General features: G+C 49.4%; 7 protein-coding genes across 7 annotated transcripts; 3 read left to right on the top strand and 4 right to left on the bottom strand.

The window, feature by feature from the left end:
* Positions 1-154: 154 nt before the first annotated feature.
* On the bottom strand, positions 155-1478 carry FOXG_08053 (uncharacterized protein). Its single transcript, XM_018386785.1, has 3 exons — positions 739-1478; positions 589-657; positions 155-541 (listed from the first exon to the last, which is right to left on the bottom strand). The coding sequence occupies exons 1-3, from the start codon at positions 806-808 to the stop codon at positions 210-212; spliced, it is 471 nt and encodes a 156-aa protein (XP_018243978.1). The 5' UTR covers positions 809-1478; the 3' UTR covers positions 155-209.
* A 1464-nt stretch (positions 1479-2942) lies between these two features.
* Positions 2943-5872, top strand: FOXG_08052 (uncharacterized protein). Its single transcript, XM_018386784.1, has 3 exons — positions 2943-4626; positions 4672-4966; positions 5018-5872. Exons 1-3 carry the CDS (start codon positions 2956-2958, stop codon positions 5491-5493), a joined length of 2442 nt encoding a protein of 813 aa, XP_018243977.1. The 5' UTR covers positions 2943-2955; the 3' UTR covers positions 5494-5872.
* Positions 5412-7177, bottom strand: FOXG_08051 (solute carrier family 25, member 46). The gene is made up of 2 exons (XM_018386783.1): positions 6690-7177; positions 5412-6496 (listed from the first exon to the last, which is right to left on the bottom strand). Exons 1-2 carry the CDS (start codon positions 6790-6792, stop codon positions 5697-5699), a joined length of 903 nt encoding a protein of 300 aa, XP_018243976.1. The 5' UTR covers positions 6793-7177; the 3' UTR covers positions 5412-5696.
* Positions 7178-7315: 138 nt separating this feature from the next.
* FOXG_08050 (uncharacterized protein) lies at positions 7316-10017 on the bottom strand. The gene is made up of 5 exons (XM_018386782.1): positions 9827-10017; positions 9461-9765; positions 9060-9399; positions 8069-9010; positions 7316-8021 (listed from the first exon to the last, which is right to left on the bottom strand). Exons 1-5 carry the CDS (start codon positions 9947-9949, stop codon positions 7437-7439), a joined length of 2295 nt encoding a protein of 764 aa, XP_018243975.1. The 5' UTR covers positions 9950-10017; the 3' UTR covers positions 7316-7436.
* A 120-nt stretch (positions 10018-10137) lies between these two features.
* FOXG_08049 (uncharacterized protein) lies at positions 10138-12391 on the top strand. Its single transcript, XM_018386781.1, has one exon. The coding sequence runs from the start codon at positions 10355-10357 to the stop codon at positions 12170-12172; it is 1818 nt and encodes a 605-aa protein (XP_018243974.1). The 5' UTR covers positions 10138-10354; the 3' UTR covers positions 12173-12391.
* A 671-nt stretch (positions 12392-13062) lies between these two features.
* Positions 13063-16089, top strand: FOXG_08048 (uncharacterized protein). The gene is made up of 2 exons (XM_018386780.1): positions 13063-14333; positions 14383-16089. Exons 1-2 carry the CDS (start codon positions 13946-13948, stop codon positions 15378-15380), a joined length of 1386 nt encoding a protein of 461 aa, XP_018243973.1. The 5' UTR covers positions 13063-13945; the 3' UTR covers positions 15381-16089.
* FOXG_08047 (uncharacterized protein) lies at positions 15923-19906 on the bottom strand. The gene is made up of 3 exons (XM_018386779.1): positions 19108-19906; positions 18973-19053; positions 15923-18915 (listed from the first exon to the last, which is right to left on the bottom strand). The coding sequence occupies exons 1-3, from the start codon at positions 19197-19199 to the stop codon at positions 16191-16193; spliced, it is 2898 nt and encodes a 965-aa protein (XP_018243972.1). The 5' UTR covers positions 19200-19906; the 3' UTR covers positions 15923-16190.
* Positions 19907-20229: the final 323 nt, after the last annotated feature.

The following is a 20229-nucleotide window of genomic DNA, read 5'->3' as shown; positions in this document are numbered from 1 at the left end:
GCTGAGATGAAGATCAGGGCAAGGGCAATTTGGGAGACGGGACGAGACGGGAAAGGCTTGACTTCGCGGTCAGAGCCTTCTGAATCGGTCTCCTCGTGCCATCCAGGGAAGGTCGCGAGAAGGAGAAGGCAGACGAAAGCAAAGATGATGGCGATGATACTGAGAATCAGGTTAGTGTGCTTCGATTTCGGTGCACGCGGAGTGAGAACTCACATGAGATATGGGAATACAATCATATCTTTGAACTGAGCAGCCAGCCAGATGAGGTTGAGAGGATCTTGGTCCACATCAACCTCCTTAGCCAGTGCAGTTGCATTGTTGCTGCACAGCCAGGAACCACCGTCGGGGTTGATACAGATACCGAAATAACCAACGCGAGCTTGCAATGAAGCGTCACCTGCGATGTTCTCGATAGCTGAATGGAGGTTATAGTCGACCTGGGCTGTATCGGGCACTGCTGTGTAGCTCTTGTAGTAGATAGATAGTAGGAAGATATCAGGGATAAGTGGCGAGGACGATGAACAGCCAGCGAGAAGCAGTGCTGGTTTTGATTAGAAAATTATCTCATTTAGGGGTAAAATAGCTCACATAATAGAATAATGGCGATGGCGATAAGGATCATCAATACATGGTGATAACCGAGGAATGGAACGAAGCCTAGTGAAATTAGATGTTAGCGATGCGGACGATATCAGCTGAGACATTTCATCGATGTCCCGAGACTAGACAATCACTTACGATACCAGCCGACCTGGACTTTTTGCCTTCTAGAGGACGAGCTGCTGCTGCTGCTCGTCCCGGAACCCATCGTGAATGATGTTGATCCTGCACTCCTTCAAGGTGTTGTCGGTTGAAGTAGTGGCGGGAAACAACTGAGTTGTCTGCGCTCGTCCCCCAGTTAGGGAGCGACGAACACGAGTTTCTCAAGACTACTATCACTTGGTTTCCTTGCTCTTTCTGTTACCGCTTGGTCGCGTAACACTCTGGAAGCGATCCTTTGATCGATCCCGAACTTCCTCCACTGGATCAGTCAATCTGTCTCGGGAACAACTGGTTCTTGTCGAGGTGAAGGAGCGGTGGAATGCGGACGGGAGAAATCGATGTCTCGGTAGACAATCGACACTGGAATGTATGTGGGCTAAAGACGACGGTTGGTGACAACGAGCGAAAGCCGGGCCCTGTAATAGTGAGATCTTGTTAAAGGAGGTTAAGTTAAGTCAAGTTGAGAGTTGGCCACAATAAATCAAGAGCCTTGAAGATCAGTTCACACGTTCTGCTAACGAGGGTGAAGACTTATTGGTTTTGTTAGAGAATCTCCTCAGAAAAGGAGAGAAGGAAAGGAGAGAAGCGGTCAGTCAGTCAATTAGTCGGAGCAGTTTCGTATACCAATACCAGACAATTGGGCGGATATTCGATGGCTGGGAAAGACTTGGGATAACTACCAACCTCTGGACTTTTCGGTGGGTGATGCAGAGGTGTAGTGCCCAGCCACCTATTTACTCGCGTTGGCCTGGCGACGGTGACGTTTTACATGTGGAGCCACAGTTGCCAGCTGGGCGAGCTCTGGACAGGCCAGGGGCTCCTTTCAGCACCGGGCAACCCGCTAACCGGCGCTGCAGAGGGAAGGAGAAGCCTAGACGCGATCGGGCGCTAAACCTTTAGCGGCAAGGTGTTATTGGACCTGCAGCAGTGCAGATGAGCAACTTCCTGGGCTTGATCCCTGAACCCTAGGATCTACGATCTTACGTAGCGCTTCGCCGCAAAGTCGACGCGTTTCTATACGACCAGCTGCGACCTTGATTTGGGCTCGACCCCGGCAGCTCGTCAGCGCCCAGATTTGCCAAGGGTGCCAAGGATAGAAGCTATAGCGGGACCTCTCTCAGCTTAATGCAGTTGTCATGACGATTTGGCGCCGTTTCGAATGGGATATGGGTAATCGACTGGACTCATCCGTACTTTGTCGAGCTATCGACCTATTCATATTATACCAATTGTATCATAGGTTTTTTTATTTGTTCCTCCGCCTGGACTGGCTATGCTGACGTACGTCGATAGCCTTAATTGACGAGTTATTGGACTACATACACTACGCGAATATTCGTGCTCATTTGGCGTGCCTTGATCTATCGTGCTCGGGCATATTCTGTACCTGAGATCCATCTCCTCGGTTATCCTATTCATAACCTGGTCTCAATTAATTTGCCCCATTTACCCCGAGTAAGCGAGAACTGGCTTGAAACTCCCCGACTTTTGGTCATGGAGTCTTTTCTCCCCAACTCGACCTAAGAAGTCGTATTATTATCCACTCTGTCGGAGCTAACGACGCTATCCCGCGGCCAAACCGTGCTCGGTGTGGTCAGAAACTCAGGATCACTGAATGACGGCGAAAACTACTACGCAAGTTATCAAAGTTCGGTCTGTATCAAGACAGCACCACCTTGAGGTAATATATGTTTTCATTATATAGAATTGAAGTTCTGTTTTCTTCCATTATAACACATTCTGCTATTCTCTTCGCAGTTATCCAATATTTACGTAGACTGCGCGGTTCAATCGGAATTCACATGAACTGCAAACTGTTTACTTCAGTGTCTGACGACGACTCCTCTCTTAGTAGCACAAGATCAACATGATATGTGAACTCTTTCCGTCGTAACCGTGAGCTTATTCTCCCGAGAGAGCCCTGAAATCCATCATGACAACCCTCATGAGAACCCAGCCACCCGACTAACTCTCCAGGCTTGGCGTTCAGCCACCCGCGAATTTCAGATTCTTTCACTTACCGCAATTGACTTCAATTATGACTCTCTTTGACTGAAGTCGGTGTCGGACGTTTCAAACTCTTCTTTCTCCGCTCGGAATTTTCTTTGCACTCCGTGCTTATCATGAGTTCATCTGAGTTTCCAGAAACACTTGTATCTAGAAGAAGTATGTAGCTATCGGATTTAGTGGGGCATGCTCCCCACGTCATGTAGAGTGGCTACGTTGCGCTATGAGATTCACGAACACCAACGCATAACCACTATATACAACATGGCAGCCGTAGCCGCCAACAACCAAGGAACATCACTCGATATTCGAGTTGAGGACTTCCTGGACGATAAGCTTCAGTCTACTTCCGACCTCGAAGATCTCGACACGCTTATCGCAAATGTTGAGCTTCAAAGAAACCAGCTGCAATCACAGCTAGATACAGCTGTGAGAGAGCTCGAAGAGACCCGGCGCACTGCCGATGATCGCCAAGGGTCACTTGCTGCTCGCATAGAAGAGTTTCAAAAGCTTCAAGAGAGTATTGATCTTCGTGCTCAGATCTACGCTGCCTCGGATGCCCCAGATCAGGCCATCGAACGCCTCAAGTCACCTATGAACAAGATCAAGGCCGTTGAGCGTGCCCAGAGCTACCTTTTTCTCTTGCAAGACGCTGAAAAATTTCGAGTAGAAGCGAGATCATTCCTGCCTCAGAACCCCAAAGCTTCATTGGAGCCTTACATCAAGTTGAAACAGCATGTTCAAAAGTTACAAGGCCTACCTGGCCAAGAGGGCCTTCACCTCGTCGCATATGCCGAAGGTGTGACCGCTTCACTTTGGGATGAGATCAAATCTACTATGTCTGGGGAACTTGAGGCAGTCCTGAAGCAGAGGAAGTGGCCCAAGATTGACACCCATTTGCAGATGGATGAGGAATGGATCAATTGCATCGAAAAGCTCATCGATCTTCAAAAGCCGGAAATAGCACACACTGACAAGCTTGTTACGTTGCTTCCATTCGAAATCATGGCCTCCATCTTTGTCTCCGAGTTTCGTTTCCATTTTCTCAGCGACAAGCCAACAAGCGGTGCTCAGGCATTTGGAACCCATTGTCTCCCGTGGTTTATCGCACTGGTTGAGAAATGGGAAGATTTCTTCCGGGATAATCTGGGCTATTTGCTAGCAGAGAAGTTCCAGGACACTGCTGTAGCGACCAACCTGGCTTATATCGACCCTGTTTCTGCCTTTATTACCTCACTACTACCAGTGCTGAAGGAGAAAACCTCATTAGTCGCACTCGAAGCTATTAAGAGCCCCTCATTCCTGAGTAGTTTTATGTCACAACTGATGGCATTTGACGAGAATGTTCGCTACAAGTTCAACTATGACGGCGGCGATGCTGAAAACGGATGGTCTGGCTTAACCGCACATATACTGGATGACCACTTTGATACGTGGTTCAAGGCCGAGAAGGATTTTGCTCTTGAGAGATATAATACTATCATGGAGTCACAAGATGCCCGCAATATCGATTACGATTATGCGCTCCAGGGCAAGATGAAGCCAACATATGCTGCTGTGCGCGTCACTGATCTTCTGCGATCTGTGACAAGTCAGTACGAGAGGGTGCGTACCTTCAAGCACAAAATTCGCTTCTTGATTGGCATTCAACTTGAAATCTTGGATGCTTATCACGATCGCCTTCGAGACTCACTTCAGGCTTATCAGAGCATGTCTACGACCTTTGGTCGCACTTTGGCCGCGAATAAGGAGGACCTTGCTGTTCTTGAGGGTACAGGTGGTTTCGAGGTGCTCTGCAAAGTAATTGGTAGTGCTGATCACATTGTCAATACTCTGAAAGACTGGAGCAATGAGGAGGTATGCAAACCGCCTGAAAGTCATCTTATCAAGCTAACATCCTAGTTCTTTGTCTCTTTGTGGGATGAACTTCAGACTCGAGCTTTGCATAGATCTAGCCAGGGCAATAACATTACCAGTACCATGAGCTACGATGATGTGAAGGATCGCACGTCTACAGCAGTGGGAGAGAAACATGAAGATGGGGCTCTCTTTGATGAGACAGCGAGTGCCTATAACATGCGACGCAAGGCTGCTCAAGAACTTCTTGTTGGCGCTTTGGTCGAGTCGCACAATAAAGCTTTCCGAGCATACACCACCCGTGTTCAATGGACAACTGTTGGTGAAACTGCTATCCTTGGTAAGTTCGCATGCCGTACTGTTCCCAACATATTAGCTAACACGGTAGCAGATGAGCTTGCTATTACGCCAGAACTTGATGAGCCACTTCGCATCCTCCAACGCAACTTTGACTTTCTCATCAAAGCTCTTTCAACTGCAGTGTTCCGCCGCGTCTGCCGTGAAGCCCTTGTCAAGCTTCAAGATTATCTATGGCAAAGTGTCCTTATGCGTCAGTCGTTCACCACTTATGGTGCCACCCAGTTCCGTCGCGATGGCGCTGCCTTGGTTTCTACTATCGAACGCTACATCCCTAATGGTTCATCTGTCCTTGATAACTTGACTGAGGGTATGCAGCTCCTGAGTCTTCCGGTTGAAGCGGGTGAGGCGAGTGGCTTGACACTCAAGGAAGCCAGCGATCGAGTCTTCACGGACAACGAAGAGGCACGCAAGGTACTCGAGGAACTCCATCTTGAAGGGTTATCACCGCAAGGCGCAAGAAACATTCTGCAGCGTCGTGTAGAGAACAACGAGAACGTAGGGTGGTAAAACGAAATAGATTAAGATTGGGTATATTATCACGCATTCGATGCCTTTCTCCAAGGTCTATCGCTCGTGCCTCACGTGTTGAATCTCTCCGTGACCTTCTAAAAATATCATTTCCCTTTTTGTTCTAACCATTGAACCCCCCAATACGTTTTATTGCATCAAAAGATCAACCAGATTCTGTTTTCCGCACTGTTCGCTTTTGTTTAGCTGTTAAGAGCTCGCATGGTCATCTCGACAACAATGAAAGTTCCCGCGCTGACAGGCATAGCTCGCGCCAGGGTAGGTCCGATACCCTTCCAGAAGCCAGCCGCCCCCTCAGCTCGCCAAGTCTTTGCGAAGCAATCTCGCATAGTGGCATATTTTTGGTTGGCACCGAAGCCGTCGGTCTGCATCTTGCTCTTGATGACATCGAAGGGATAGCTGGAAAGCCAGAGAACTTCACCAGCAAGACCACCGTAAAGAGCAATCTTGTAAGCAGGGATATCCCTGCGGTCGATCTTATTGCGAGCAGCGTCCGAGTTCATCATATACTCAAAGGCAGTGAACCAGGAACCGTAGGCGAAAGCCTCTCGCCAGATGGTGACAGCCTGACCGCGGTAGATGCCACTCAGAACACCATTGTGAGCTCCGAGTTTACGAATACAGTCACCAGGACCATCGTATAGACGACCGGCGCCATGAGGCTGGCTCTGAAGGCGGATACGGATATGCTCGATGGGACCTGAGAGGACCGAGTTGGAGACACCAGCAAACGCACCCGCGGCACCGTATTGAGGATAAGACAGTTCGGCTCCGTTGTTGCGAGTTTGGAACCAGCGCTTCGCGGCGTTGAAGGCACCGAATTGAACGGAAACACAGGCTCCGATACCGATGAGTGGTGTAAGCGTTCCCTTGTAAAAGGCGAGGGCACCCTCGTTCTTGTAGATTGTGGTGGCGGCGTTGATGGCAGACGAGTATTGCGTTGTAGTTTGCAGTCGGACCTTGACAATGTCAAAGGGTTGACCTGAGATTAGAGTGTTAGCAATTGGGTTGAATTCGTACTGTTGCACAAATATGCTGGTGACGACTTCATGGTGGAGGGTAAGCTTATCTTGAGCCAGGTCCCTCATCTTTATTCCCCGGCTCAGAGAAATCTTCTTTTCCCTTTGCGCTGCCTGACTCCCCAAGAGCTGAACGAAAGAAATATCGAGACATACCAATCAAGACCTGCGCAATTCCTCCAACAGCACCAGAGAAAAGATCCTTGGCCGTCTCAATGGTAGGGCTCTGCTTGGCCGTCTCCAGCTCAAGAGCGTCCATCTCTTCAATTTGGCGGGGTGATCACAAACACCTCTGTCCTTCCTTTCTCTTCGGGTAGCAGTGAACCTTTCAACAGCAAAAAGGCAAGGAGAAAAAGTAGGTGAAGCTCGCCAGAGATAAGACAACAAAGGGGGAGAAAAAGATAAGAAAGCCAGACTTAGGGCGCGCGAATCGATATCGCAATCCGGGGTTGATTTATCGCGGAGGGCGTTCGGCAAATGACGTGCTAGCATTACAAAGCCGGTAACGGAGCCCGGACTGTCGGTGTTGAGATACCACAGTACAAGTAAAGTTCGGAGAAGAGCCCGTCAGATACTGATGGAAATCGTGGGGAATTATACCGTCTCTGTACTGTAATTTCCCGACACTCTTATCGGCATCTTCTCCGGGGGCCGTTCCTAAGATGTACCTTTCTAACAATTTCATAATGAAAATGCCCATTGAAAAGGTGGCACCGACTTCGGGCTAATGAAATCCGGAACTCGGGATCTACGCTCTAGAACCGCGAGAAACCGACATATTTAGGTACCTAGGTATGTACGATTGAATGTGCATATGAAATTGGTCATTATTCCAAGATCGTCAGTCTGGATCTTTATATCAGGCAATACTCGCTTCTATTGTCACACCCAATTTCCTTCTCTTCAGTATCGTCTTACTCCTTGCTTCTCATCTTTCGCATCATTCTGCGCCTGCGCATGCTGCTCAATAGCCTCCTTCAGTTTTCCAACCACTTCAGGCTGGTTGCTGAACGCAGTCATGAGTAAGCTTTCTAGTTCAGCTTCCACCTTCGCGATTGGCTTCACTCCAGGCTTTCTATTCTGCGAGTCGTTCATCAGAGTACCCCAGCGATGCGTGAAGTTGTAGATAGACTGTCGCAGTAACTCATCAAGCTGCTCGTTCATATCCTCAACAGTCAAGGTTTTAGCTGTCACGGAGGGTGTGCCTCTAGACCATAGACCGCCGCCGATGATGTTGGAAAAGAAACCGACCCAATTCTGGGGGCTCAGGGTATCCCAGATGTGAACAAAGTGCTGCATAGAAGGACCATGGTTTCGAATGTCACCAATCTCCAACGAAACCAGCTCATTCTTAATGATGAGTAAGTTTTTCACCATAAACAGATCAGGATCTGTGCCAGCCTTTAATGACTGTATCCTTGCTTCTGCGCGTTGGAGCACCTGAATGGTTTCTCGAACAATATTGAACACGACTGAACTATTTTTTGACTACGAAGCCGTTAGCCAAATCCAGTGCTAGAGGACAATTCACTTACAGATCTTTCTTTAGGCATGCAATTCTCATACATGCTCAGAAGTTTAATGGCTTGTTTGACTAAGGGATGGGCGTTTGATGACGCTACGCCACCGACAACAGGTCCGATCTTCAGAGAAGCGTCTTGAACAGGCGCCTTTGTGATCGTTTTTGTGACTTCCGCGTCAAAAACTGTATCTGTCAAGGGCCACAGATGATGGGCAAGAAGTTGTGAGGTGTATTGCTTGCATTTGATGAAATATGGCGACTCTATATCATCTAAATCGGCACCAAAATATTCGTTGGCTAACAAGCCCACCACGTTACACGTCGTCTCCAATGGTGCAGTCTGTAGGACAGTTTGGAGGTTAGTCACCAATGGCGTCAAGTTGCCAGGATGAGCAATGGTGGTGTTGATGGGTTTGATCGCCTGAAACACTGAGTCTGCTGCCTGTGTCCATATGGGTTCCACATCAAAGAGTTTCACGAACAGATTCTCCTCGTTGTACATGCGTTCGAAGCATTGCTTAATAAAATTTCGCGATGCTGTCTCAGCCGAGAGGCTCTTGACTTCTTTATTGAACTCTGCAATATCAGATTGCGTCAAAACTTTCAAGTCGCGATCTCGTGTCGTGAGATGGGTATGAATGAGGCTATTAGCTGTATTTGCGTAGGTCTCAAAGTGAGTGCAGGACTCGTTTCGCTGGCCGTAAGAATCATATGCGCGGCGTATGATTCGGTGAACATTGGGTATCAAGCCATACGAGTCCAGCATCATCTCTTGGAAACGACCATACGCAAGCGCATGGCGAGCCGACTCGGATTTTGTAGCTATAATCTGGCGGCCGATTTCAGGTGATACCTTTTCCAGTGAGGTCTTATAGCCATGCTCAAGAAGATGAAGGGCTTTTGTGAGGAGCGCAGTGTATCGTGCAAGATAGGTATCGCGGTCGCGGTATGTCGGCTAATTGAATTAGCATCTGCTCTTGAGAGCAAATGGAACGAACTCTTACATGATTCTCCATAAAGACGATGCAGGCATCAATATTCTCGACCATCTCTCCAAAAGAGGCATCATCGACCAGTCGGCTGGCGCCTGGCGCATTGAGACGTCTTGTTGCATTGTCGAGGTACGCATAGTAATGAAGATCGGTTCCGACTTCGTCGGCCAAGACTTCCAGCCTTCTTTGTTCCTGCAAAAGTTCTTCGCATTGCGATTGGAAAGTTGACGTTTGCGCCTCGACGGAGCCGAAAGAGTTCGATAGGGAGGTAAGAAGTTTTAGCGTCGCGTTTGCATCTTCGATAAGCCCATCTAAGTGACGCTCCGTGACAGTAAGTTGGTCGCGATATAGTCTAGTATCAGTCAGCGCTGTCTTCATAGAAATGCCATCTTCGCATGACGTAGTATGCATACAAGTATTCCTGCTGACTGGCATCCAGCAATTGCTCATCGTACGATTCAAGGCTAATGGCGTCGTGTTTTTCAAGTTCTTGACTAGAGTCTGGAAGCGTCAGAGCTTCCCATGCTCTGCTGTGCTTGTCGGTCTTCTTAGGCCGTGGTCGTGTGTCTTTAGACAGCTGTTCCTTGACCACTCGATAGAAGTCGGAGTAGGAACTGGCTCGGCGAAGGACCGTCGGTTCTGGCGGAGTGTCGGTATCCTCAATTTCTTCGTAAACATTTTGCATTGGCGTCGCAGCTTCGTGTGTTTGGCCTGTTTCCTAAACCCATCTTATGAGCTTCAACAATTATTGGTGGGGTGCCAATTCGCGGGGAGCATACATTGGGTTGTTGGAGCAGAGACTCCTTGCGACGGTGACCATGACTTTGACTATGGCTACTAGAGTGACTCTTCTTGCTGGTGCCCAAGTCGGGCATCAGCGTATACCAAGAGTCCTCGTACATGGTGTTGACAGAGCTCAAGGGTTCACGGGAGCTCCTGTAACTTTGAAGCCACGCAACAGGCGTTGAATGTTAAAGTCGGAGCTAACACAGCCGAACCGCCGATGGCGGTAAAATGTGGAGCAATACCCATGCACTAATGGACGACAAGACCCTGCAGCATGTGGCGCGTGCCTAGATCTGCCTGTGGCACAGTTCATCGTGTTTAGTAGACCTGCCACAGTCCAAAGAATTTTGCTGACCATTAAATAAGTTAGCTACTGCGGGAGCTTCAGCTCTATGACCTCACAACATTTTCTCCTTCATCGGGAGGCGACATTGGGTTCAACTTTTGATGAATTTTGTATTCTCTCAGAGAAGATATTACCAATTACATTGACTCGGACCCCTTGCTAGCAAGTTTTCAAAATGAACGTTTCTCGAGCGACTCTTGGGCGAGCTGTTGTTCGCTCCCAAGTTCGTCAGCCTCTCACTATATCTCGGCGCCAATGGGTTCGCTACGCCCATGATTATGGCAGCGAGTATTCTCAGCCTCCTCCCAACCGCGGTGGTAAAATCATTAGTTTTGCAGCCGTCTTCGGTCTTGCTGCTGCTGGAGCCTACTTTTATCCCATGTTGACTGGAAAGTCTTCATCACCCGCTGAAGTCGAGAAGAAGGAAGTTCCCACTAAGGCTGAACTCGAGTTTGAGAAGCCTCGCAAGAAAGTCAAGTCCAAAGAAGAGAACCGAGATCTTATCAGCTCCCAACATCTCCAAGTTAAGAATAGTTGGGAGCATCCTGGAGTTTATGCCTGGGGCTCTAATGTTGGAAAGGTCATTGATCCAAACTCCAGTGAAAAATATGTCAAAGTACCTCGGAGGATTTCTTTCTTTGATGACAAGGTTCTCAGGGACCTCAAGTTGACATCCGTCTTTGGTGCAGCAGCCACTGAGAAGGGTGATCTGGTTCAATGGGGCTTGGGCTACAACCAGCAAGACCCTTCACCCGTGCCTACACTTACAGGCAAAGATCTTGTCAAAATCGATGTTTCGCTTGATCGAATTATTGCTCTGTCGCGCAACGGCAATGTATATTCTATCCCTGCGGCTCGCAATGATCAAGAGGGTGGCCTGAAAGAAGAACAGAAAAAGTCCTCCTGGTCTATATGGGGATCTGGCGGTGCCCGAGAGAACATACATTTCCGCAATTTGACACCATCTGGTCTGGCATATGGTGAAACCGTGAAGGACATCAGCAGCGGCCAGGAGCATTGTCTCATGCTCACCTCCAAAGGACGTGTCTTCTCCGCTGCTGCTAGTGCTCTCGAGTTTCCTTCCAAGGGACAGATGGGTATTGCGGGTTTGAATTGGCATAACAGGCCCAAGGGACCTTACGACCAACCTCACGAAATTACAACTCTGAAGGGATTCGACGTGGCACAGATTGCAACTGGTGATTACCACTCGGCTGTTCTTGATAAAACCGGACGTATTTTTGGATTTGGTGACAACTCATTCGGCCAGCTTGGAATCGATACCGACTTTGGCCTTTCAGTTTCCGACACCCCGGTAATGGTTCCTACCAACCTGTCCTACGCTGGCACTGGGCTTGTCCCGACGGTAACATCCATAGCGGCAGGTGGGAACAATACTTTCTTCACTGTGGATGCGAAAACCACGACAGTTCCTGGCAACACAAAAACTCTTGCTCCAGCGAGAAGGCTTCCTCCCGTGACTACAGATCTGTGGGCTTGCGGCCAAGGAGTGTACGGGACACTGGGCACTGGTCGATGGTCACACGTCTCGCCCAAGCCGACCAAGGTGAAGGGTCTTTCGTCCCTGTTCGAGTTTGACGAGAAAACCAACAAGATGAGCCCCATTAAGCTCAAGTCTCTGACAGTTGGGGCCACTCACTGCTCGGCTGTCATGGACAATGTCACCGAAGTCTCGGTCACGGGTCAAGGGACCGAGAACGAGACCAACTGGGGAGCAGACGTCGTATTCTGGGGTGGCAATGAGCACTATCAGCTTGGCACCGGAAAACGAACCAACTTGAACGCTCCAGCTTATATTGCCGCCCTGGACAGCGCCGCCGATGCTCGTAAGGAGGGTTCACCAGACTTCCACCGGCTGTCCGTGACTCCTCGCAAGACAATCCGTCTGGACGGTGGAAAGGGCCGAAAGGTCTCGTTGGAACAAAAGATTGAGTGTGGCAAGTACGTGACTGGCATCTACTCTGCCGTGTGAAGCGAGTGGCACGGCAAACAACTCAATTTGTAAGAACAGGCTCGCCTCATTGTATTATAAGAAATATGTAATCGACGGATTGTATCCGCGAGGATATGATTGGGCGTTTGGGGATGGGATATTTCAGTCATGACATTAAATGTTAAATTCCACTTGGACATGTTCCTTCCAATTAATCGACTGATTAGCTCAGCTGACCCTTTAAATGTGAAATCACCCATCCATGCCTTACCTGAAAGATCCAAGAGAGGTCTGAAGCAGTCATATGAATGGCTCACACTACTTTTGGGAATGAAACATAGAAACACGTGAATGATACGAAGTTGAAACATTGTAGAAACATGCCCAAACTGATCATTTTTCCAGCAATGACAGTTACGATTGAAAGGTGCTGATTGGCTAAGCTTGATAGGTCCCTAGGTATCACAATACTTCTTCGCAATTTTCGCCTGAACATCCTTGGATATCTTCCACTTACACAGGGGTTCATGAGAAGTAGTATGAACCATTTTAGTGGGAACTTGGGAGCAACACGAGGATTGACCATGTTGATCAAGCCGAGGCCACGCAAGCAAATGCCGCTGAGTAATTAAGTTAAAATCGAGAATAGAACAGAATGAGGCACAGATCGTGGAGGAATAAAGATGGTGGTTAATAGGGAGTTGGTCGCCAGGATAATACGCCCATCCTCCACGTCATTAAACCAATATGATGGGCCTGAAGACGAAAATAGAAATCCGTCGACAACCAACAGAGCAGCCGCCACGCAGCTAAAATAATACAGGGATGAGCCACTGCCAGCGCAGGAAAAAAAGAGTTTTTACTAGACCAGGTACAAGTCCTTGCAAACTATTGACTCTAGATTGGTCTCGATAATAGATTCGGGTGCATGATCAGCGACTGAACCACGGGATCGGGTATAAACAATGAGCACGTGTCCGAACAATGGATGAAACCTGTCAATTATCACGTCTAGACCATCACTTGCAGATCATTCATTAAAGTGCCCTGCATTTTACCCGTAACAAGGCAAAGGCAAGGTACTCCCGATACAGAAGTTACATCAGAGTGCGTGTGCCGTAAGATAAGATATTCTTGGAACAAACTCTTCCCTTCCCCACGTTGACTGACGTCTGAGTTTGAGTTTCAAGTCTCTTGGTCACGTCACGTCGCATCGTTCCTCATTTTTCGAGGTCCTCGTGAATATTTGGTTGACTTGACGCTGCTGTTCTGCTCTTACAGTCGTTACAGCCAACCAAGAATCTCCTTTCCTCTTGCTCACTCCTTTTTTTTTTTTTTTTTTAACCTTTTACCTTTTACCTTTATTTTACCCCTTGACTAAGGTACTCCTTCCTCTGTCTCTTACACCCCAATCTTTCCGTTTGCGGTCTCAACTCCACTCACGTCTTCTCCTTCTCCTCTCTTCTTCACATCAGCTCAAACTTCTCTATTCTTCTCCTTCTTCCGCTTCTCGACATATAACCCTTGTAATCTTCGCCTCTTCTCACGATCCCGCCACTATTAAACGATTCCGCCATCGACTGCGCCTGCGCCCCTCCAAGGACCACGCGGATCCGACCCCTGCCTGACCTCCACCAGCCAAGAGGGCCCGACGCTATTCCTCTTCTTACGCCCAAATCTCCGTCGCCTTTGCTTCTTATACTTGGGCTGTCGCTGTTGTTCAAGCCTCTGGTGAAAACCGCGACGAGCACCAGCCTCAAGCGCAACTTCTCCTTGGGGTACTCACACCTGTCTTTACCCAACCCCGACGCCATGGACAGGATCCCCAAGTTCAGGCGCAAACCCAAGAACCCCACGATCCAGACCTCCGTCGAACGCTCCAGCAGTGATACTGTCGATAGTATCGCCAGTACCGAGTTACAGGCTGCAACTTTGCAGTCGCAACAACAGGACGGGCAACAAGTCCTACCACAAAAGTCCAAGCTCTCAAAGAGGGCCGCATTCCGAAATTTCCGTTTGCGCGGCTCTACAAAGAGAGCGCGCGACAGTCCACCCGTCGAGTTGCCTTCCAGTCCTCCACCGGCCGTCGTGAGCCACGACGGCGTCAAGAGTCGACCCGTCACAGCCGAAGGCGATGTGCTGGCTAATTCAAAGGGATCAGGTCCCCGAATTCCTGCCTTTTTGGAATCTTCGATGCAGGGTATACAACACCCAGACATGGCGCATTAATCAGGGCTGACATTTTATAGATATTGATTTCAAATTCCAGGAGTTGACGTGGGCGGAACGAGACCGAGTTCTTGAGGGCACAAGGAATGAGGGGGATGAAGAGTTTAAATGGGGGACTTTCAAGCAGGTTGACGCCCAGGAGAAGGGTGTGATGGATCGCTACATCAATATCAAGCCTTGGAATCACAACCGAGTCAAACTTCAGGTTCCTGAGGATGAGCTTGACTATGTCAACGCTTCCGAGATCACTCTTACCTCACCTTCCGATCCGAGCCGTGAGCCGTTGCGATACATCGCCATGCAAGGGCCAACGCAGCCATCAATCGACTATGTCTGGCGCATGATTGCGGAGCAAATGTCTTCACCTGCTGTTATCGTACAGCTGACAACCATGGCAGAGGGTGGAGTTGTCAAATGTCACCAATACTTTCCCGATAACCAAGATCACCCTACCTGGACTCTAAACGAGCACGATGCGTGGAACGATGACTGGCAGGCCCAGATCACGTATGATTCTTACGAGGAACTCGCTGACGGTGCTATTGAGAAGCGCAAGCTACTTATGCACCTGAAGGATGAAGAAGAGCCCCGAATCGTGTGGCACCTTCTGTATAGACGATGGCCTGACTTTGGGGTTCCCGAACTAGAAGATCTCGACGGCTTCTTTGAACTCATGCGACTTTCGCGCGAGCTGGGCGCGCCCAAAAACCCGCGAATCATCCATTGCAGTGCTGGTGTTGGTCGAACCGGCACTTTCATTACGCTCGAGCATCTAATGCGCGAGCTAGGACTGGGCACCTTTGAGAAGTATGTTGATCAAACGGAGGGTCCGGATGTGATTTACGAGACGGTCGACCATCTTCCGAGAGCAGCGTGTTGGCCATGGTTCAGGGCCGTCCCTCAATTTCATATTCATTTACCCAAGTTATGCGGAAACTATGGCAAGATAAATATGGAGTCGATGAAGAGGGCAATGAGCCTGCAGCTAAGAGGCTGGAAGTTGGCGATCCATTCATAGATGACTCGGTATCCGACTCTACGCAAGCCAACCACTAGCATCGGGGTTCCGAGGATTGAGGTGTGATAATGGAGTCTGTTTATCTGGCGTTAACTACAATGATTTGGTGGAGTTGCGGATGGGAATGCATCTGGGTTGTGCTGGGGCATGATAACTGCGGCAACCTAATTTTATGGTTTGGGGATGACACGCAACCTCTCAAAATATTTGTGTTGGGAGGAAGCTGATGGTTAAGTGTTACCCTGTCATGAGTCAATCGGGTGCATAATCTGCTTTGCGCAAGTGTATGATGGTTAGCAGAAGTGTATGATCAAGCACGGCCAGGAACGGGACTTGAGGGTTTATGATAAACAAACATAGAGCTCGCATCTCATAATGGGGAGATGACGACGGTACAGGAATAATCAAATCAAGTCAAGACGATATGACTTGGGGGAGGTTTATTTGTTATAAATGATACCAAGCGCACGAACAAGGGGTTGGCGGTGCAACAAGCATTCTTATCATATATCAGTTTAATCAAGAGGCGACAAGACATTTCGCATAGCAATAGAAATTAAGTAATGTCCACGAGGCCCAAGTCTTTAGGAACGGGTTATGTATAATAGTGTTCTTTTCAAGATTTAGATCTATCCTTAACTGGGAGCATCATTGTAATCTTGCTGTCAATCGAAAATGGATGTGGCCGCGTGCCATCGTTGTACTGTATAAATCAACTTCATTACCACAATACGCCCCATTCGGGTCACCAAAAAATAGCTCGCGATATAAACAAATAAGGAATTTTTATAGGAAAGCAAAAACCAGAATCTATGCGCTAATCACCAGCGTCACAGTCTCCTTCTCCTTTTCGGTGACGGTGACGGTAGCCTGGTCCTTTTCTGTGACTGTCACTGTGAAGTAGACCGATACAGTCGGAGTGCCATCGACGACAATGGTTGTAGCGTGAGCATCGTCACCAGTGCGTGTTCCAGCAGCGGGCTTCTTGTCATCTTTGCTGTCTTCGTTGTCGGCTTTAGCTTCTGTAGCAGCAGGAGATGGGGCACCCGTAGGCTTGTCGGGAATGGGGATGAGGACGACCGATGTGGGCTTGTCATCGTCATTATGACCATCTTTGCCCTTGTCGCTGCCGTCCTTTCCTTTGTTATCATCATCGCCTGGTGAGCCAGTGGGCTTGGCTTCATCGGGCTTCTTGATGGACTTGGTCAAAGTTGTGGCGCCAGGGAGAGTAATAGACGTGGTACTTTGTTCAGCGACGGGGGCAGAAGTCGGAGGGAGATCTTCATAGGCCTTTGTTGGTTGAGGGTTGGAAGGCTCCGCGGGGTTTGTCTGACTAGGTTTCTCCTCTGATGGTTGGGATGGCTGTGCCTCGGCTGGCTGTGTCTGAGCTGGTTGACTAGGTTGCTCAGGGGCAGGCTGAGTGGACTTCTCTGGCAAAGGTTGAGATTGGGAAGGCTCCTCGGGAGCTGGCTGGCTTGTCTGTTCAGGGGCGGGTTGGGTAGGCTGCTCAGACACAGGCTGTGGCTGCGAAGGTTGCTGATAACCAGGCTGTGAAGGTTGGCCATTGGCAGGTTGAGTTGGCTGTGGTGGCTGTTGAGCAGGCTGAGAAGGTTGGTCTTTAGCAGGCTCCCCAGTTGGTTCAGGGGTTGCGCCGTCATCGACAGTAACTATGGTCGTAACAGTAACCACGGGAACGGCGGGCTTCTCGGCGGCTGATGTAGTTGCAGGCTGCTCCTTGCCTCCATTTCCAGGAACAGTGTTGTCCTCACCACTGCTTGGAGTTCCACCAAGAATCTTGGTAGCAGTCGCAGGATCTTCGCAGACAATCTTGATGCCACCCTCAAAGTTGTACAAAGGAAGAGCGAAGCACTTCTCGCCTTTTGTACTGCAAGGTGTGAGCTGGAACTTGCCAGTGTCATCACATACACCGGTTTGTCCGTTAATGCAAGCAGCCTGGCCCTTCATACACGAAGACTCGGGTGTGAGTTTGGCAAATTCCTCGTTATATGTGCGAGCATCGACGACATTGCTGGCGTACGCAGAAGCAGGGATGGCACTGGTTCCTGTGGGAACACCAGGGTTGATGGTTGGAACGCCGTTGGCCGATGTTCCCGAGGGGACTACCTTGGGTGCCGAAGTCGTCTCAGGGGATGAGGGGTCAGATACAAGGACGGTGCTGGTAGGCGGTGCAGGGGGAACTGCAGGTTGAGTATTGGAGTCAGGTGTAGGATATTGGGGCTGACCATTGGAAGGGACAGGAGCTGGCTGCTGAACTGCTGAAGTGACTGCGGGCGCCTCAGGCTGTTGGTCCTGGGATGTAACTGGGCTCTCTGGCTGAGATTGAGCTGGTTGCGAAGTAGGAACTGGATTCTGGGGCTGGGAGGGAGTAGTTGAAGCTGGATTGCCAGGCTGAGGCTGAGCAAGCTGTGAAGTAGGAATAGGGTTCTGAGGCTGAGCTGGTGCAGTAGTCGCAGCTGGAGTATCAGGCTGTTGACCACCAGGGTTTTGCACAGGAACATAAGACTGTTGAACTTCAGAGGTGGGAGCAGGATTGCTAGGCTGAGCAGGTTCGGAGACTGGGGCCTGGCTCTCAGGTTGAGCAGCATCTGAAGTTGGAGCAGGCTGGCTTTGTGCATCAGATGTCGTCTGGGACTGGGGTTCCTTAGGTTGAACTGCAGACACAATCTGAGTTGTACCCGCAGGAGACTCCGTCTCAGGGGTGGAAGTCTCCTCCAGGGGGCCTTCAGATGTGGTAGGAGGCTTGGGATACACTTGAGTAGGGTGTTTGGGGTTGATCGGGAAAGCTGTATCAGAAGGCGCCTGCGTTGTAAGATAACCAGTAGGAGTCGGCTGATACGCAAAGGTAGTTGTCTCTTCTTCAGCAGCAGAGGTGGTAGGTTGCTCGTTTCCTGGAGCTGTTGTGGCGGTAGCAGAGGGCGCTTCAGGGGCCGTGGTCTCTTCAACGGCGCTTGGCTTGGTCTTTCCCCCATCTGAAGGTTGAAGTGTACCAAGGTCGAGGGTAGAGGATAGACTCTGAGTATCTGTGTTCTCTGGCTTCTGAGCTGCTTCGGTCGTAGGGACCTCGGGCACTACAGTCGTAGCATCGTTAACAGGGTCGGATGTTGGTGCCTCGTTTGCAGAGGTGGGGACCTCTTTGGTAACTGGGGCAGTCTCGGAGACAACTGCAGTGTCCTTGGGGGGCCTATAGTCTGATTGTTCAGCCGAGGTTGGCTTCTCAACCACGGTGGTAGGATCCTTAGGCACGATTGAGGTCGTGAGAACCGGTGCAGAAGGGTTCTGCGTGAAAGTCGGCTTATCTCCAGGCTCTTGGGTTGGTTCTTGAGCATCACTCGTCTGCTCAGGGGCATCATTGGTTGGCTGAACGGGGATAACCTCGATTGGCTCGGGGAGATCAGAGTAGGGGCCCTTCTTCTTGTCGTCACCTTGGTTTTCTGAGAGTAACGGATTCGGTTCGGGTGTCGAGTTGAGCGTCTCAAAAACAGGACGAGGCGTAGTCTGATCTCCGTTGCCACTACTGTGATGAATTGTTAGATACGAGTCCTCACGTTCTGTCTCCGAACCTGATCCATACCCATATCCGTCGTGAGCTGCAGTGGGAGCTTGTGAGTTTTCCATCCTAGCGTCAAGAAAAGCGCCAGGGTTTCTTTTTTCTCTGTCATCCGAGTTAGATCCAGCAGTTGAAGAGGTGTTATCAGTTTCTCCGTACATTCTACCCGTCCACATAGGACCAGCCTGTGCGGACTGGGCAGTCAAAAGGAGCGAGAAGGCCACGGCGAGCCTTGATCTATTACACCGCATTGTGAAGAGTATGTCGATAGTGGTATAGACTTGCTGAAAGAAAGAGCGTGTTGGTGAAATCGAAAAGATTCGTTCGTTTAATTCGTTGGTCGGTTCGTGAGTCAAAATTGTATAAGTCGTTTGAAATGATTGATAGTTGCACCAAAAAAAATAATGTACGAGTTCGTCGACCGCTTCCTCCCAACTTCAAGCTGATTAAGAGTAAATAGAAATTGTCTCCAAACAAAAAAGAGTCACTTGTTCGCTTTCCTGGTGCGGAGGCACACAGACAGTGAAGACAAGGGAGCTCAAACGGAGTGACGACGAACAGTAGAAGAACAAAGCGGTGAATGAAAGGAACAGATTGAGTATGAAAGAGAGTCACACAAAACAGAGATAGGAAATACTTGACAAAGGAAAAAAGAGAGGAAAGGACGAAAGTGGTCAGAGCTAGTGAGTGAGTGTGTATTGTATGCTGAGTAGAGTGAAACCATTCATACAAAGTTGGGACAGGTAGTGGTAACACTCTGTTAATGTATATGCAGTGCTTCACCCCTAAGAGTCACTCATATCCAATTAGCGCCAGCAAAAGACGATGAATCGCCTCACAAAAGTCTCATCTCGTATCGGATCTCATATTTTCGTGGCCCATGGAGTCTCTCTCTTGAACCATCCATGAATAGCTCTGCTCTGCCCTGCCCTGTCCGCCAGCCAAGCCAGAGTATCAACAGGCGCCCAACCCAACACCCCAGTAAATTACATGTAAAACATTTAGAAGAAAATATCCGAAAACCCTCAGCCAATCAAGCTTGTCTCGTCCTTGTCAAGCTGTACTATAAAAGACTGGCTCTAAGCGCTCTGTTTCAACAGCTTATTCGCGGCCTGTTCCTATTGGCGGCACAAACTCCACAGCGGCCGGGACCTAGCTGCCAATCGTCCTCTCTCCACTGAACCGACCTGCGGCCTTATAGGCTTTTAGTGCTTGTTACAGGGTTTCGTGATGCCCTCATGGATAATATCTGGATTCTGGTCCGGCCTGGTCGTCTCTTCT

This window comes from Fusarium oxysporum, chromosome 4 (genome assembly GCF_000149955.1).
Source record: "Fusarium oxysporum f. sp. lycopersici 4287 chromosome 4, whole genome shotgun sequence".
Classification (NCBI taxonomy): Eukaryota; Fungi; Ascomycota; class Sordariomycetes; order Hypocreales; family Nectriaceae; genus Fusarium; species Fusarium oxysporum.
Note: the sequence above shows the minus strand (reverse complement) of the source record. Positions and strands in the feature narration are given on the sequence as shown.